The 19,616-nt window shown below is 45.2% G+C and overlaps 1 protein-coding gene across 7 annotated transcripts in view; it reads left to right on the plus strand.

Moving 5' to 3' along the window:
• The window catches only part of chm (lysine acetyltransferase chameau), a 29,082-nt gene that overhangs the window by 5,626 nt on the left and 3,840 nt on the right, over window positions 1-19,616 (plus strand). For 6 of the 7 annotated variants that reach the window (XM_012297411.2, XM_012297410.2, XM_012297407.2 and 3 more), the window contains 2 exons: window positions 13,047-13,140; window positions 18,952-19,098. In XM_012297411.2, coding sequence (XP_012152801.2) covers window positions 13,047-13,140; window positions 18,952-19,098 — 241 coding nt within the window. Of the gene's footprint in view, window positions 1-13,046; window positions 13,141-18,951; window positions 19,099-19,616 lie in introns of those variants that run through there. The other variant, XM_012297413.2, reaches the window with a different exon arrangement.

Consider the following 19,616-nt stretch of genomic DNA (forward strand, 5'->3'; position numbering starts at 1 on the left):
GGCTGACCATGCCCAACGTACTCTTTGCCCTCGGTGATCTCACGGTTAGCGGCAGATACCTCGTAACCGAGGCCATTGACGATGTTACAAATCGTTTGCGAACTTCTTGCTAGCATAGTTTTCGAACAGCGTCGTTGAACCGTTTGCCATTGAACGTGCACCTTAGCACACCTTGGAAAAGGGCGTACCCCGCAAGAAGAGCCGCTTCCTGCATCCGCAGCAGCGTCACAGCAGCAGCGGCAGTAACGCGGAGTCAAAATCTTTATAGACGTTCAATGACCCCGACCCTGGCCAGACGGTCGTAGGGTGATGTTGGTAGGTAATGGTGGTAGTGGTGGTGGTGATGCTGGTGGTGGTAGCGTAGAGAGAGGGATGAAAGGGGTTGGGTGACTGGCGTACGTACGTACGCTATGAGCTTACGACGTGCAGTACCAGGTGGGTGGTTTGCGCGAGTGGGGGATGCCGAGGGCGGTGGTGGATAGCTGCTAAACGAGGGATGGTGGTTGCAGAGGACGATAGAGAAGGGATGGTAGGGCGGTAAGGGGAGAGAGGGCGTCGCCTGGCATCGGGTCGTCAACCTTTCTGCGGCACTGCGACGTCGGGGTCGTTATTATTTCCTCCTCCTCTTGCTTCCTCCCTCCTATACACCTCTTGCTGCTTCTCTCCTTTTCTTTCTCTCTCTTTCGCTCTCCCCCTCCTCTCTATCTTATATCTTCCTATGGGCCCCTTCGTCTTTCCCTACTACTCATCGGCTTCTTCTTCTTCTCCTCTTCTTCCTTCTGCTTCGTCTTCTTCTTTGCCTTCTTCTTCGTCTTCTTCTTCGTCTTGCTTCTCGCAGTTTCTTCCCTATGTCTGGAACCTCTGGCCATGTACTTTGAACTTCTTCCCCGAGCTTTCTGTTCCGAGGCATCTACCACTCGATGGGGATCAACTGTTTTATGATGCACTTCGATGTTCCTTTTGATCGAGACACTTGTTAAGCGGAACTATCGATCATTTATTATTTGGATTTATTGGCGTATAGTATTCTTGTTGCATCGCGTACATTGTCGCGCGTACACTCGCCGTAGCCTTTCCTAGAGAAAATAATACGGGGAAAAAGAAATTTGGAGATTCGAAAATTTTTGTATTCTAGGGTTAATCCATTCGACCGGTCAAATTAGCCTAGTTGTTCGTCCACTGTTCGCCATCGACGTGGGAAATGCATCCATCTCGTAGAACCGATCGATCGTCGTAGCGTCCAGTAGCGCGCACAGATATTTCTTCTTCGTATCTTGCGGTCTCCCCTGCTCGACCTCGAATCATCCGGACGTTGGCCTTGAGAGTTCAGGCCATTGACCCGGACCGTGTCGGGCGTTGACCTTGAACAATCCGGCCATTGACCCCGTCTAACGAATTAACACTTTGTCAGCGTGTCGGGGTAAACGAAGGATACTACGTACTCCTTTTCTCGCAGCGATGCTGTGATCTCAGGATCTTGAACAAAATGCCTGTATAGTACTTTTGATTTTTAAATTTTCGCGAGAATAATTCCGTAGTTGAGAGGCAGACTTAAAAGGAAGCGGTAAAACAACGGCTCTGACACATTTTCTGCGTAAAACGTGATCAAGTAGGAAAGAGCAAAAACGGACTCGAGTTAAGCTGCTTCTTAGGTACAAATCATAAGACGCGTTGCAAAAAAGGCATCCTTAACCGTTTGGGAAAGATTAGCGGAAATCTGTGACGTTGACCTTGAACGATACCAACGATGACCTTGAACGATCGTCACGTATGGCAGAAGCGACTCGAGGGAGACGCTGAAGAAGGGGAGAAAGGACGAGAGTGGCACTGAATTTATAAATTTCGTTATTAACGCCGCTACTCCCTTTACTGTGTTTAACGCGCCACTCGTTTTCGCTCATCCTGCGTGTGACGTAGAATTTTTATCAATTCCGCGAGCCAGCCAGCCGAGCAGAAACGAGAAGGGGCTCGGACGTGAACATTTACAGCTTCCGGTGTATGCTTACTGAGACATGAAAGCAAGCTTCTCCGGCAAATTTCGAAAAAAAACTTTCTGCTCCTCTGAAAGACATCGGGATCGATATTAACGCATTCCGTGATTCGTGAGTTTTCTTCCGTAGTTGTTGCAACGCTGTCGTTGAACACTCGTTATATTGCCACCTGTACGCGGACTTTTCGCGGACATTAGAAGCGCTTCCCCATGGAAGAAGCGTTATATAGTTACGATGTATTGTCATGCATTGTATCACCATTCATGGCACCGTTACGCGTTAAATTACCACGCGTTGTATCGCAAAGCATTATATCCGTACGCATTGTGTTTTCACGCATTATATCGCCATGCGTCGTCTTCGTGTATCATTTAATACTTTTTAATACATGCTTATGACGTTCGGTTTACGAGGATAATATTTTGAAGGCGGCAAACTGCGATCGCGTTGGTCATATTAAAAGAAGGTAGAGCAATGTACGCCGTAGCGAAAGGATTAAATATACCTGTCTCGGGTACTTATAATTGCTGTTTACGACACCGAGGATAACGCTCGTAATCGTAATGCAATACAGTTTATTATATTCGCAAGGACCGTGGCTCTTTTAGATACCCCCGAAAAAGGAGAAATGCGTGTCACGTGAAATCCAGACGAGAACCGGTTTTCGGGGCCATCGGGTGGCCAAGATGCTCGCAACGGGGCCCTGTCCTGCTCCTGAAATCCTTGTGCTTTCCACTGGCCGAGGATCCAGCAGGCTATGCTTCTAGCGAAACGAGATTTTCGATAGCCTTCGTCTTCCATGCGCCTGATCATCGTTCGTGTATCGGATTGTGAACGATGCGTGTAATCGAGAGGATCCTTCTGTTACACCGCTCTGAAAGATTTGAGCATCTCGGTCGACCGTAGATAGAAGTAAAGTTGATCGATTTTCCCTTAGTTACGTATATCGAGTTTCCGGGTTGCTCTTATTTTTATTCCAAACATCATCAGGAATACCCGAATGTTTCATCGTTCTTTGAAAGTTTTAAAAACCGCAGCAGCCGTAGATCTCAAATATCGGTGCGAAACTCATTCTGTTTGCGCGTAAAGCGTTGTACGGACGGTGCTATAAAATGCAACGAAGGCAAGCTAATTAACGCATTGATGAAGACGTATTAGCGTTCGATAGCCGAGCCAGACACGGTAAGAATACACGCTACATGGGTTGAACATATGCGGCGTGTTCCGAGCAAACGAGACGACGGCATATCCTCTTACGTAGATATTCCAGACAGGATCCCGCGTGAAGAAAGAAAAAAAAGATCGTCGAGCGAGGAACACGACTCGCATGTCGAACATCGCCACCTCCGCCACAATACTCTCGTCCTTTCCTATTCCCATGATATGATCGAAAGAAAAAATACGACCGGGCTCCTTTAAGGACGTATTGGACCTACTTTCAAAGACAAAGTTAATGACAATTTTCAAAATTATTCGTTATCGTTTAAAATGCCTCGAATCGACTTTGAAGTGTTTATATTTTATGAAATCCGTGAAAGTAGCGAAAAAGAGGTTTCGATGTATCTCGCGGAGTCGAGGAAAAACCGATGAAAATCAGTAGACAGTGTATCCGTGGAGACACGACGATCCACCAGCCCACTCAGGACTCGTTTGCCTAACTTCCGGTGGTGCGCCAGTTAGCCCATCACGAACCGTTCCATTATATATGTCCTGAATAATGCATACAGAAAATGGCACGAGAAGCATGTAAAACGATAGAGAGGGAGAGGGAGGAGGGGAGAGAAAAAAGGCACAAGTAGAGGATCCTCGGTAAGAGGAAAGAAAGCGAGATTTGTAGGATCTTTGTGTTTGTGATGCAGTAAACAGACATCAGGATCAGACAACCGAAAGGGCGTGCAAAACGGGCTAAAGAAGATGAACGAACAGAAATTTGTTTTTTAAAAATGAACAAATACCGTAGCCGCAGCGAAGAGCAACCGTGAAACTTTCGAGCTGTGTTTTCAACGATCCTTTGAATCTTCGAATGCGCAGCCGTAATGATTTTAACGAGCGTTTCCTCGAGGAGGGCGCACGATCAAAAACGATTTTTGTTGGCGTCGAGCATGCCAAACGAATTTACCGAAGCGTGTACTCATCGTACCCTTTCGAACAATGAGAAGGATCGCGGAAAGGGCTCGATGCACGTAATATGTAAATAGTTGGAACCCGAGGCGTTTATGTCTGAGGGTTCTATAAAGAAGGAAAGGATCAGGGAGTGCTCGAGGAGACGAGGAAAATGAGCCTGAAAATGGTAGATGGAAACACGCTCGCCGAGAACTTCTTTGAACGGAGAGAAATTCAATTTTCAAGATAAACTTATTTATTTATATATTGTCGCGTAACTATGAAGGAAAATCGTAATCTAAGAAGAAGAAGGAGTTTAACGCGATTGTAAATTAAGCCGCGAGACGAAGACACCATCGAAGTAGACGCGCCCAGGGCTGTTCAGATCGGTTTTCCACATCTATATGTTGTACGCAAAGTGTAAAATGCGGCAATTTGCACGTGCATTATTTAGACAATGTATACATTGCCGAAGTTAATTCAGCAATTTGTGAAACGAAGGATATTTTATAGTTTGCCTAGGTAGGATAGGAGCTGTAGAAGCTCGGAATACGAGACTCGATCAAATCCCAGAAGACTCTTCCGACATCCTATTGGGAATCGAAGAATTTTCCCACCAAGAAGTTATATTTTGGAGCAGCGGTAGTTCGGTAAATACGCTGGGTGATAAAGTGTTTCTAACTCCGACTGGTTCCCCATAGGATTACCATCGTCATTTTTACGATATATTCGAGTTCGCCATAGTTCTCTCAATGAAATTAAAAAAAATATTGTAACAAAAGAGCAAAGAGCAAAGCTACACGTGTCAACCTAATATTGAAATTCGATTCCAAGCACTCGAGGATCTAATATTAATTGATCGAAGGAAAGGCGAAAGAGTAAGAGAATCGAATAAGAAACGAAAAAGCGATAAAAAGGACAAAGGTTCGCGAAGGAAGGGACAGACAGGACCTAAAAAGAGACAAAGAGTGAAGGAGCCGCGGCAAGAAAGGCAGTCAGAGGGTCGGTCAATTTTCCTTAAAAATATCCTGCAGACGTGTGGTGCGAGGCGGAAAAGGGAGGAGGGCTGGTAGAGGTGGTGCAAAAGGAGGGATGGCTGAGGGCTGCAGGAGAGCAGAAAAGGAAAGGGATGACGTAGGGTAACATGGGAGTACGCGAGAAGCGAGTAGTAGTAATAGTAGTAGTGGTAGTAGTAGTAGAGGTCGTCGATACGATACGCGGCGGCCTCCGCCGAGAAGAGGTTGGGGTAGGCTCTCTCCCAACCCCTTCCGCCTCCATCCATCTACCTCCAACTTCCCCTCGACCTCTCTCAGTCTCTGCCCCTCTATCCTCCCGCGGCAAAACCTCACCCCGACCGGGCTCGATCGATGCCAGACAGTCCTGTTCACACGACCAAATCCTGCCGAATATACACCGTCCCTAGAAGTTGGGGTAGGGTAGCTCCTAGGTCTAACTCCGCCACCCGCTCTAACTCCCTTCTTCCTTTTCGCTGTCATCCTCCTAGGGCCTCCGTCAGAACTCGCAGAATCCTACTGTTTGATTTTAACGAGCTTTTGCACCCCGATGTACCCGAGTATCGCATCCCTACTCGCGAGATGCATCGCGTGCGGAACGATCGGCTCTTTAACGCGTTCGAAGCACCGACCTGCGAGGGCTGACGCGAAAATAACATACATTTTACGGAAACGTCTATGATTGTCACCGGGAACATTGAACGTGTTAATCTTACACTTCCATTTGACAAGGAAACGTTTCGAACTCGCATGTTTCACGAATTCGAAAAATGGCTGAATCTTTAGAAGTTGATTTTAACCTCCTAGAACGAAGTTGAGCAGTAAAGAGTTCGATGCCTCAAAATCGAAGAAAAGCTGCGAAGAGTTACTGTCCCTAGATTTGTCCTTATCCGAAGGAAGCTTACGTTGCACCCCGGTGTACTCGACCACGATGTCATTATCCACGTCGTGTCTCGTGACAGAGAGCCGCAAGTGTACCGTCGTGGTTTCCAGTTTCCCGTGCCACGTCTGTGTAACCGTCTCTCTCTCGCTCTCTTTCGTACTGCACCGTAGTTAGAAAAAAATCCACGTGGTTATAAGCTTCCTACTCGTTCCCGGCCAAGTGTCTGCGCACGCTACTCTCGTGTCGTTACTCGGCGTTAACGCGAGAGTGCGTCGCCCTGTGCTGCTACTATTCCACCGGCACGGACAGATTCCTCGGATGTTGTTCGTTGTTTCCGTTTCAGACCTTGACCTCCGGTTACCGGGGATGAAAAGTCCTATAGCGCGAATCTTAAGGTTGTCGTTATTACATTTAGAGCTCGGTAACTAATTGCTGGACGCTACAAAGATGGCTGGGAAACTCAAGATTGACGAGCTTTTTAATCGGTCACTGGTACTGGATAAATAGTTTACTTATTGCTCCGATCCTTTTAGGGAAAATCTCTGCCCCACCGGGTGGATTCGACATTTCGATTAAGCCGAGAGTCGTAAAACTTCGCGATTGATTATCGGCTAAGAAATTTATAAAGTTTTAAAATTACGACGATGCTTAATGCCGCGTTACGAGTTTCAAACGTACAAGTCGTCTAGATAGGGTTGAGATCAGCGCTCAAACCCTATTGACAGAAATACGTCTCCCGGGGAAAGCCCACGTTCCAGCCGTTTCTAGGTACGTCTGTGACGTACACGGTGACCCTACATACAGGGTGCTTCCTTTATTATGAACACGGTCGATTTCACCGTTATACGCGAGATAATTTCGTGAGATAACTCGAATCGCCGTATGTTCGCTACGTATAAAGAAATACTTGAAAGAATCAGATGACCTTGAGCGGAACTTCTACAAAGCTATATATACGACAAAACGTAGCGTTTTCAATTTCTATGTAACGACGATAAGATTGAACCACCCTGTGCGTAATATCCGGTCGATGGTGAACGGAATTAAACATCCATACGCTGTCAATGGAATTAACAGACATCGCGATGGCATTCATCATCGCATATCGATTCCAGAAAGCATTCCTTTCAGCGATCGAGGTGTAATCGTACGAAAGGCTATTGTCTCGGTCCGAGGGATGATCGAAACGTCGAATTCATAGCGTTCGAAAGACCGAATGTCGTCGTTGAACGAGCAACGGTATTCGTTAATAGAATAGAGATTGCTTCTTATTGAAATATTACTTTCATAAGTAATTTTAGTAGCCAGTAGCTGGGTATTTAATTCGTAGTTTCGGTAGTTTCGTGTCATAAGTCATTAGCGTGGTCCCGTTATATCGGTCGAACGGGTTAATAAATCTGTAAAAGTTTTTGTTCGAAGATTGGACTTCGGTCGAGACCTATAAGGGTGTCGTGACAATTTCTCTTTGGATTTCGAGAAACGAAGACGTGTCAGAGATAATCCGGGTCTATCGGACCTTCGGTTTTCCAAGTATCTACCCATTGATAAATTTACAATGTCCCTTAGGACAGCCTTCATCCGGACGTGTCAAGCCAACAGATTTCTAAGGGTTCTTCGACCTGCTCCATTGTTCCTCGTCATTTTCCTTTAAATAACTGTAGAGAATTGCACCTGCTCCAAAGATGCTGCCTACCGCTTTTACAAAGAATTTCAAGGATTTTCAAATAAAACGCGCGTATTGTTACCATCGGCACAAGAAACGGGCCAGGTATCTTGCCTTCGCTAATGGCGTAGTGTCTGTAAACATCGCGTTAATGTCTTTAAGAAAGGCGATGAAATACGTGGTAAATGTAGGCGATTTTTATGCGTAAAAGATGGACGAAGTTCGCGGTTACGTATTCGCTAATTCTTTTCGATAGTCTGCAAACTTTCGGAGCATTTTCTCCGAAGGAAATTTTCCGCTCCATTAAACGCGAACTCGCACGTGAAAGTAGGCAATCGTCCGGGTTCGAAATTTCGCGTACACCCCGTATGTTAAGAGGAACGCTTTGTTCGGTATAAAGAAAGTGGAGGAGGAAACTCGGTGCATCTAAATATAGAAGTGACCGTCGCGAGGAGCTGTATAACCTTTAAGCGACGCTCACATCGTGAGTCTCGTAAATGATCCAGAAATTCGCGAAACGCAGCAACATTTTTTACGTTAAAAAATTAATAAAAACAGTTCTCTCTTAACCGATTGATTTATCCCTAATCTAAACTGAAGCTACAATCAACGTTCGGCAATTATTTTATTTTATAGGATGAATTTTTAGAACAATCGCTTTTTCAGATATTCGTTATAATAAAAAATAAAATAAAAGTCCAGTGAACGTACTCGCAATCGATGGAGGTTAAATTGTTTTCCAAAAGTGAACTTAACAAACGTACCACCTACGTATTAATTGAAAGATTGATGCGTACAAAAATATCGATTAAACAATTATATTCAGTTGACGAGTGGAATAGCAATTTATATTTATTTTATCGTCACAGTCGACTATCTCTAGAGGGTGTCTCGATAGAACTTCATTACCGTATAATTTAATAAGCAATACGAACAAAGATTAGATTATCTCCTAAATTATATTCGTTTCTTTCCCTTTTGCAGTTCGTCGCGATTCGAACGTGCAAGCAGAAAGAATCTGAAATGAAAATCCAATTTTATTTACACGCAAACGATTCGCGATTAAAAACGTATGGCAGCGTTGCAGAATAGAAAATTGCAACAAGAGCGTATCGAATCACTCGAAAGAGAGAATTATTAGTTGATTCGCCTTATTCCACCACGTATACGTTCGTTCGTTCACCTACGCGCGTGTTCCTTGCACGCCGACGTCTCGCCTGTGCGACGTGTTTATGAGCGCGCAAGGAACGAAGCAGATATATAGAGGGTGTCTCAAACAAGATGCACTTTACAAAACTGCCCATTATTTTTCTACCGTACATTTGAATTCGAATATTTACGATCATCGATCGAAGGCTTAGACTCGCATGTGACATACAATTACGATGAATTTGATGTTTACCAATTACATTCTTAAATCGGGTTTCTTGATCATCGATTAATCACTTGAATTCTGAAGTGACACGTTCTTGAAATATTACTTGATTTATAACGTACAGGTGTTCACGGTAATATGGACAATATTTGTGCAGCAATGCAAAATAATATGTACATTATTTTTTGAGAATGGAAGGTGACTGTCAGTCTTTTAAACGGACTGCTAATTCCATACTGGGAAAGAAATGAAAGTATATTGTAATATTTGTATTTGTTAATGAATTTGCCAGTGTACATAGACGTTTTTTGAAACATCCTGTATAGAACGGATGCCTGGTTGACTGGTCGCTCGCGCGTTCCGATGCCTCTATCGTCGCACGTGTGCTCGCTCGCACTTTATGGCACGACGATACGCAGAAAAGTATACTGACCGATTGGAAACCTTTTACGATCGACGCCGTGCCATGGTCCTTCTTTCTGTGGCCACGATCGATAGCGAGTTCGCGAACGACGCGACTTTCCGCGTAAATCTTATCATCGACGAGTTCATTTTTATACGGAGCAAAAAACCTTGAGAGGCCCTTAGCGTAGAATAGGATAGGTAACAAAAAAGAAGTACTCTATTGATTTTTTTCTTTGTATCTGAAAAATCCTGACAAATTCAGTCGCACAAATAGCGAACTTAATCGAAGTGTAGGTTAATATTTAATCGGTCGGCATCGAGTCTTCCAACAAACATTGAGAAATCGCTATAGACGCGCGCATTCAAAGAATTGTTCAAGAAAGAAGAGAATAAATAAAGATAAAGAGCGAAGTCAGACGTGGAAGGATTCTCGAACATCGAGAAGCCGAAGAATCCGCAGATACGTTAGAGCCAGCGTATGCCGTGCAAAAATGCCTTATATCGAAATGTTCGAGTATAAGTAGATTAAAAACGTTTGATTTCAGTCGGTTTTCCGTCGGATGAGTCACCGTTCGTCGCCGGTAAATTTTGCGAATCGTTCCGTCCTCGCGAAAGAAGGAGTGTGACGAAACGACGAAACGACGAAAAGAGGGAAAAAGGAGGGTAAACGATGTATAAGGGCCTTTCTTGCGGCGAACGAGCACGACGGGAACTCGGAGACGTCCCTGAGCGGAGCAGAGACTACTGGCCCAAGGACGTCGCGGGGCCCAGATTCTCCTCTCCTCTCCTCTTCTCCTTTTCCCTCTCTCTCCTTCCCTCTTCTTTTCTCCTCCTGTCTCTGCCCACTCGCCACGAATCGCTTCTTCGATTCTCCGTTAAAGTTCATCGAATGCGCGATTCTGACCATATTTTGTCTTTGCTTTTTGTTCCTTTGTCATCCATTCCGTATATCGGATCCAATTTCGATCCGCTTTCGCTTTAAAGCGGTACATCTGGTATCGTAATGAGGCTTTTGCAAACTGCGGTATTGCGAAGTTCGGAGTAAAAAGCTAACTTCGGAATTGATCTTTTTATAGCGATATTGAAATTTTATGAACAATTTCAAATATGAAGAATGAGCCATGAAAAATTGATCCTTTCGTTGCGAATCAAAAAACTGAACCTATTTACTTAACACTTTGACAACCGGTAGCACGTACTCGTGACTCGAATGCGCGTGTCCTTAGGCTCCTACCTAAGACACATTGTTCGTACAGGGTATCAAAATCGGATAACCTTCGAATTCGTGCGAAAAAAGGCCTCTCTCGGGATCGGCTGCGAAAGAAAAAGGAAGAATGCTCGCAAAAGGGTTAACAGTTGCCCGGCTCGATGGTCGGTGGGTCTATCGAGATGGATATCTACGAGACTCGTTCATAGGGTCCCAGACCTTTCTTCTCCTTTCCACGCTTTCACTCGTGCCCCTCTCTCTTTCTCTGGGACCCTCTTGCTCTCTCTCTTCGACACTGTTCCCCTTCTTCGTCTTACGTTCAACGTACACGTACACGCTCGTGCACACGAGGGGTCCACACAAGTGTACGGACGAATCTTCTCGAGTTGTGTGTCCTTCGAACCGTTGCTGCCCCACTCGCCAGTTAGCAACAGCAGCACGGCTGCTATGGCCGGAAATACCGGGTGTTCGAGATGTACCGGATCCCTCGAAATGGGTCCGAGGGACGTACGATGATTAATGAAGGATTCTACGCTAGTCAGCCTCGAAGGGATCGACGCCTAGCAACGGGAAACAACCTCGATGTAGACCGACGATAAAATAGAAACGGAAGCGCAGATATACCGAGTAAGGAAAATTATTCGAAGAAATCGTATAAGTCAGTTAAGGGGAGACTACTCGGAAGGCTAAAAGGAAGGCTGCTTTCTTAATCATTTTTCTCTTTACAAATTAACGTAACGCTTCAAATGAATTTGTTATAAACATCGGATCTTAAGATCGTTTACGATCGGAGTGAAATTTCCTTTGAGAAAAGGAGATACTATTCCCATGCTCGAATATTCGAAAATCCCGAACTCGTCATTTATTTTTGGAACATCCTGTATGTGCAAAGTAATTACTTAGCCCATCAGTCACTCCGATACGAGGACTGGCATCCAACGATACTTTTGCATCAAACTATTTCGACTATAACGCTCTCCAGCTTTTTGGCCCGTTATTTTCCATGGCACAAAGTTGCAGGAAAATTAAATCGTCAGCGAAGGCCAGATTTCGAGCGTTCTCGAGCTCTCTCTCCGTTATATCGAATCGATGTTCATCGTATACACGTTCCGTGGAAAAAACTGAAAAATGAAAAGAGAGAATTTGTCACGGGTCTCGATCGGTTTCGTACGCGACGAATTTCGTGGAAAGCACATATACGTCGGTGGATTTCGTACAGATGTAATTTCACGCGAAATTTATCTAATCTTTGAAACCGTGCGATACACATAACGCGTGTACAACGTGGGTGTGTACGCCCACCCGATGTCACTTGGTAAAAATACGTTTGTCGCAAAAATTGACCCGTTCATTCGTGACCGAGGAGACTCTATATTTAAATGGAGACTTTGGATGCGTTAAGAATCATCGCCACCATCCTACGAATTCATTCGAACGGTCGGCATTTATTCGCCTGGAATAATTATACAAGGCGTTCCAAAAACGATGCTTCCGATCGATATATATTATGGACCTGTTATAAAATAATGTCAAACTATTGACAAAGTAGAGAGTGTTGCTGTACTTTGTACGATGATTGTACGATCTTTGTCCCGAGCACATCGATGCACTTGTAAAATGTAAATGCAGGTGTTTTTTGCTCGATTGACCGCCCTTCGATGGAGGACAGACGTCAGAGGAGCCAGGAGAGAGGGCAAGGGGAGACGTTTAATAAAACGTATTACTAGGACGAATTGTCTGGCCAGCCAAAATATCGATAACCCATTGTGTCTGTGTTCCACGATGAAGGTCGCGACGCATTTTCGTCGCATTAACGTCACAATACACTCGCGATTGTGTCTGGTGCATGCACATGCAGTCAGCCGCATGGGCGGAGCGTGTCGAGTGTGCTAACCGCCGCGACGAACGAAAATATTATTCTGTTTTTCCACATAAACACGTCTGTGTTTCGACCTTTGAAATGTAGATTGTTCTACCCGTTTGCGCGGAGTCGAATCGAGAGGCTCGGTTTCCTATAACCTCTTGAATCGTTTCTCGATCAGGAACAACCTGGTAACGCGCCTAAAAAAAGGGAATTAATTCGCCTACTTTATCGCGCGCTGTATCCCTGTGCGTTGTATCGCAACGCGTTATATCTTGGTCGATGACGAAATTTCGCTAAATAAATTTCTCGCTTGCCATTGTCGTCCTATTTTACTAATACCGGCAGTTTTAATTGCCTCGATATCGAAGGTAACCGCTCGTAAAGCTTAGGTGCGAGATTATACGTTACCGACAATTTCCTGCTCTCGTAACTATATCTCGAAGGCAATAAAACGCGAAAACTAAATTCGCGATACAGTTTCGCCCCGTTCACACATTTGTCGCGTTTCCGACTAATTGGAATCCACTGACATTTTGTTCCAGGAAAAGAATTCTTTCCTCAATTACAACGTATCCTGCATTCTGACGTTGCCTCCTTATCAACGACAAGGATACGGTCGACTGCTCATCGATTTCAGTGAGTATAACTGTCGTCTTTTCTACGTGGTACCCGTTCAGCCTTGACGCTACCAAGGAGACAGGATGACGACATCCTACGAACGAAATCGAAAGGATAGCCGAATTAGGAGGCAGAGTTTATAGGAACGCCTTCGCGGTTTCCGTGGCGTGGTTTCGTCGACGTTGCGGTCGTTGCGATCGAAAGGTCTCGTTTGTCCACGTGCCACGATTATCTTGATCCTTTTCAAACGGTCGTTTCCGTTGATGCATCGCGAACGTATAGTCGTCATTCGCATCGTATCAAAAGGAATTTGGATTCCGAATCTTATTTGGGAAGTAGACGGAAACTTTGCTATATTTCGCCGCTAGGCGACCGAGCAGACGAGACACAGAGGCTTGCAAATATCTCCGGACGAGCGACCGAACGCGGTACCGGTGAACTTGCCGTACAGTGGGAAACAAATTTAACTTTCCTAGTATAGGATGGACTTGAAAATTTCCGATCCCGTGGAATTTGGTTACGTACGAAGACGAGAATTTGGAATTTAGAAATTTGCTAATCTGGGGATCGAGATTAAAGTCGAAAGGTAAAAGTTCGACTTGTAAAAGTCCATATTCGGGTTACGGAGACGAAGCGACGCGTTTGGACACGTGGCAAATAATTGGAGTTAAAGTAGGTTGTGTCGGGATTAACAGAGATATTCGCAGCGGAGCGTAAAGGAATTTGTAGCCTTTATAGAGGTTCGAGCGTATAACCTTCTCAGAGTAACGCATCAGTGACGATTCACCAAGTTTCCCAAAAACCTAGCTACGGACTAACACGCTGGTTGGTAGCTGAATCGATTGACGGAGCGAAGCGTTCATCGCGATTCAATTCTGCAGCTCGAATAAACTTTCACGATCCGTTTGCACTCATTGTCCTCTATTTACGCGTCTGGGAACGTCGCCGAACGAACGAAACAAAGGGAAAGAAAAAAAGAGGAAAGAAAAAGGAAAGAAACGAGGGTGGTGAGTTACGAGCGTCTTCACCGCGACAGAAACGCTCGTCTGGTAAGCTTTAGCCCCACCCTTACGATAAGTGTGTACAGTGTACACCGGCAGGCGTAGCGTTGATAATTAAACGTGGGCTTTTTGCCGTGACGTCATTTTCATTGATGCCGACCAGTCGAGTCGAGCCGTGGCTGGAGTATGGGTCGGTCGCGTAGGGGTAGATGGCTGGGCTTGTGGGTCGACGTACTATGCGGACGTAGTGGTCGGGATCGTAGTCGGTGGGGGTTTAGCCCTGCCAGGTTTTCCGCAGGGGATGCCGCGGAGAGACGTCGGCTTCGACTCGGTGGAGCTGGTGGAGCCGATGTTGGTGGTAGTGGCGGTGGTGGCGGCGGCGGCGGTGGTGGTGGTGGTGACGGATAGTGGAGCGTAGGTTGGAGTGGAATGGTTAGCGGAAAGTGCGACGCCCGGCGTCTCGCCGCATCGATCGCGACCCCCACAAACCCCGTACAGTTGCCCGCTGCCGTGCTCTACCTGCTCTGTTAGCTTCTACACGCGGCTAGACGCGAGTGTACGCACGCACACGCGCGCGCACAGCCACGTCTACGAACGAGAACTTCGTCTCGTGCGTGGGGTGTGTCCGATGCACCTTGTTCCACGGAGAAATTCCTAGCGAAAACCTGGTATATAGGGTGTCCCGTACGCACCACTTTCTCCGCGTCATTTCAAAATCTACGCGGTTTAGAAAAAAATCACTTACGACGCGATTATTACAAGCTTTACGTTTCATCGAAATAACTGCACGATAGTTTCCGAACTGGAAGAAACGGTCGTTCTAACTATCGCTTTACTCTTTACTTTCGCGCCCTACCAGAATTCAAGATTATATTAACGGTACGAACATCGACGTACATACGTACAGTTAGTCTTCTTCCGATCGACGAAATTGTAAGATTAGCTGGCCGATATATTCGTACCTTGATACTCGGCACCCTGTCCAAACAAATTTTCATTAATGTACATGTTACACGAGCTTGTACGGGTCTTAACGCGACCCAGTATATCCCTAAAGAATATACTTGACTCCTCGCTCTAATTGAACGTTTATCGACAGGATATTAACCCTCAACCGACAAAGTACAGTCTTTGCTAACTCGTAATTTGAAAGTTCGTATTTAGTATCTTCGTCGATGCTCTCTAAAATTTATGCAGTTTTTCCGGTGTCATTTTTCCGATGTACAATGATTCGTCGCTTATGTATTTTGGTATCCGGTAGCAAAAGCACCGTAGTGCGAGAGAGAAGTGCCGGAGAGGTCTGGGTCACAATTGACCCGACTTTGGACGTACGAGGGTTAACGTCGATGAACGATGCCCAATAGCCGACAGTCGGCAAAGTTTTAACGAATCATCCGATCAAGACACGCCCCGTTCTCGAGGTTGCACGTAGCGGGCTAACAGCGGACACGTTCGTACACCGATTTCGCAGTTGGTTCGATTCCGAACGGTGTATATAGGTTTCGCGATCGCGTGACCTCCGATGACCTCCTCCCCACGGGTTACCTCGTAGGGCGTAGGATTGGCAGGGCTACCGACGCCCTTTTCCTCCTCGTAGGGCAGCCACCTCGCGGCCAAAGGGGATGAGAGTCCGCGCGAAGCTTCCCCGACACTGCCGGCTAGCTGTCACGCCGATCCATCCGCCCTTTTCTCTGCTGCTGCTGCTGCTACTTCCTCTTCGACTCTCGTCTCCGTTGTTCTCCCGTTCTTCTAGTCACCGTCGCGGTCTCTCCTCTTTCCCTCGATTTTCCACCACCATCGTGAGATCCCAAAAGTCTGCGAATCGAACGGACGCGTAATAAACGCGCTACCTTTGCGAACCAGGCTCGTCCGAGCAAAGCGGAAACGTAGGACACCATACAGCAGAATATAAAGTGGATAGAAAGTGTACAGGGTGGGTTACAGATTATTTCTCGGTTCTTAGATTCAAAACAATTTTGTTATATTCAATTTCTTTCTACTCCGGTCGTTGCGTAGGAAAATACTAAATGTCAAATATTTAATGCGTGACATCGATGCGAAGTCGACATCGCACATTGGGGCAACGCGCGCAAATAATTACTTTTAATTTACAATTTGATGAATATTAGTTTTATCGGGCTATTTTATCCCGACGTGTATCGTAAAGCAAAGAATTGACAAGGTCTTCCTATTTCATATACGAGATAATGCCGCACCCCCGAGATAACAAATGCGGCATCCACTTCCATTTCCATTAATAAAATGGAACACGTATACGAGTTTTTGAGCTGCTATTAAAAAAAAGAGCGTCCTCGATACCTCTATCAGTTGTGTACTATAAAAAGATACAGGCCACCCTGTAGAACAAGCCGGTGGGAAAGAATTGAAGGAAGGGAGGTGGCTGCAGAAATAGAGGGTGGTAGACTGTCCTCTCTGGCCGTGGAAGCTCCACGGTCCAGGAGGTTGAAAGAGGAGGAGAAGAGGATGGTCGTTGAACCCCTCAGCCTCTCTGAAACGTCCTGGAATAATCCCGACACAGGATCAGGGTCCGCGTGAACCGTCTCGAATACTTGGCGAAAATCGTCTCGTCTCCTGTGTTGATGGTGTTACCCTCCGACACCTACCAGCACAATCTTCGTTCTTTTTTTTCCTCCTTTTTCTTCTTCGACTCGACGTACGCCGGTATCGTTTCGACCTCGATCATTTGAATAATGAGAATTCCGCGGTTATTTCGGGAACACCGACGGCCGATTACACGGTGTTCGTTCAACTTTTATGATTTCCGGATATTCTGGAAAGCGTCACGAGAAACGGAAGTTATTAAGTTGTTACATATTAAAGTGGCAGATTCGATAGCATTCTCGAACGAGGTGCGATACGCGATGCGTAACTCTGAAATTTTTTATCGAAAGCGTTCTAGGCAAAGAACGAAACACCGTCGAATCGAAAAATTCGACAGAAATAGCTAACCATTCGCGGCAATATACGTAATTACAGTCTGCTACCTTTCACGATCGCTCCACTGTATCGTTCGTGTACAACGAAATAATTTACCGTAGAGTAAATTACTAATTTCGAAATTGCGATTCTGTGATTCGATGAGTACATATTGAATACGATTGCATCCCTAATTACGGACCATCGTCGCTCGTGGCGTTTAAGGTTTCTCGTTCCTCGTGCGTGAACTAATTAACTAATTAGATAAATTGCATCAACCGGGCGGATGGAGTGAGGCTCTAAACAGATTTCTCCGTTTATGGGTCATCCGTTATATTTGCAAGAAGCGGACACGCGCGACCTTATTGATTCTGCATCGGTGTGCCGTTACTCCTAAAACGACACGCGGAAGCATCGATCCCAGAATGCCGCACTAAAAAATCGTGCAGAGAAAGGTGTGACTAACTAGTTGTCGCGGATCCGCGACGATTAAAGGGAAAAAGTCGCTTTAATCTTTTTATTCGAAAATTTTATTGACATTCCGACCATTTCTGCGATATTTTTCTAAGAAGATAAGCAGCCGCTAAAAGAAAACATAGAAAGGGCTCGAACGGATTGACTCGAACGTCGAGCGGGATTTAGTAACAGATAAACGCTAAGCTTCGTAATCGACGGATAGATTGCGGACGTCTAGAACCGATGAGTCAAGTCATCGGTTCATCGGCGTATTGTAAGTAACGTGACATACAACACGACCGAGTATTATCGCGCAAAATTATAATCACTTAGCGCGTAAATGACATCCATTTTCAAAGAAATAATCTGACGAACGCGTTTCTTTTTCTTATGAAACATCTGTCTTTATAGAACAGTACTATTATAAAAGCGATCGAGCATCTCGTAAACTTTACACTATATATTTATGAATAGCGCGATTTCATTTGGAAACGCAAAATCCAGCGTAAGAATATTACGCGTGGCGAGCTGTAGAGTTTTTGGCGCACAATGCGGTAGTTTCCGTGCTCTACAAAAACAGGGAAGCGTCATTAATATGCATAAACGTTCACGCGAAAGTGGCAATATAACGGGAGGCTACTGTATACTTGAAAAAAGTTCTCTTCCGCAAAAGGTTAATAGTGTATCGAATTCGAGCACACGTACGCGTACCTACACAACGAAGGCCGTACGAGTTTCCGAAATAATTTTCGATACGGCAGTGCACCGCAGCAATTCCATCCTTCGTCGGTCACTGACACCAGAAATGGCTTATAGCTGTGGCGTCGATTCAGGATGGATACTGGTATATTGTACATGCATATGTGCACGTTAACGCGCACATACTCTCTGTACCTATGCGGCTTCAACGTCCACCAAGTATCTCGTGGAATTGGAATTTCATAGTCTGTTTAGTAGTCCATGTGCACAAGGGCGTAATACGGTTCGTAAGTAATGAGAGGGTATTACGAAGATGTTAACAAGCTTGAAGGAGTAGTCTAGCATAAGCAACCCTAAGGGCATGTTTTCTCGTGGTAGTACGTAAATTGCGACGTTCGGCATTACTCTAAATGTCGCGACTTTTTCATTCGTAAGCGTTATTTCTAAGCGAAATTCCACCGAACAGATAAAATCGTAGCAGTCGAAAGTCAGAACTTTTAATATCGCGTAAGAGTATGATACCACGTTGCACGAGATCGACTGAAAAATGTCACGGTGTCACGACATTTATCAATCGCGTGAAAACCTATTTTAACATCGGGCTAAATTTTACGGATCGCATCGAAACATTTATTTCGGTCTTCGATGTGCATTAATCGAGCGTTGACCTCTTGACAACGCGTCGATCTAGTTCGGCGTGGACCAATCACGATCAGATCGATGTATTTTTGCGCAGGTTACTTATTGACTAGAGTCGAGAAAAAGATTGGCTCGCCTGAGAAGCCTTTATCGGATCTAGGCTTGATCTCGTATCGCAGCTACTGGAAGGACGTTTTGCTGCAGTACCTCTGCAATTTCGGGGGCAAGGAACTCTCCGTTAAAGGTAATACAATACGGCCGCGAAGCACGCGCCACCGTTTTCGACCGACATTCGCCAGACGCCGCGTGTTAACCCTTTGCGCTCCACAGATTGCGCTTTTCCATTTATCATCCACGAATTTCGGTCGATACGCGTTCTACGATCTTCAAACATTTCGATTAACTTTTAGTTCGATTTTATCGTTAACGTTCACGCTCTCGACATACACGTATTGCGGTAGAATTTAAAAGGTTTAAGACCAATTACTTTTCCCTATATTTGCAATATCGACAAAACATCGGCGGTACCTCGAAAAGCTTTAAAACTAATTGGGGACACAAAAAATATTCGAACCACAAAAGGTAAAAGAGTGCTGTCCAGCCGAATCAATTGCGAAGCGGAAAACCCTCCATTGCTCTTTCTGTTACGTGCTGCTTCTTCAAATTATAAGCCAACTTCGTATTTAGCTTGTCTACTCTCGCCAAGAGTACTATTACTATTAGCATTTTGTCGAAAAAAATATAATCTACTTCATATAAATT

This window comes from Megachile rotundata, chromosome 7 (assembly GCF_050947335.1).
Source record: "Megachile rotundata isolate GNS110a chromosome 7, iyMegRotu1, whole genome shotgun sequence".
NCBI classification, from domain to species: Eukaryota; Metazoa; Arthropoda; class Insecta; order Hymenoptera; family Megachilidae; genus Megachile; species Megachile rotundata.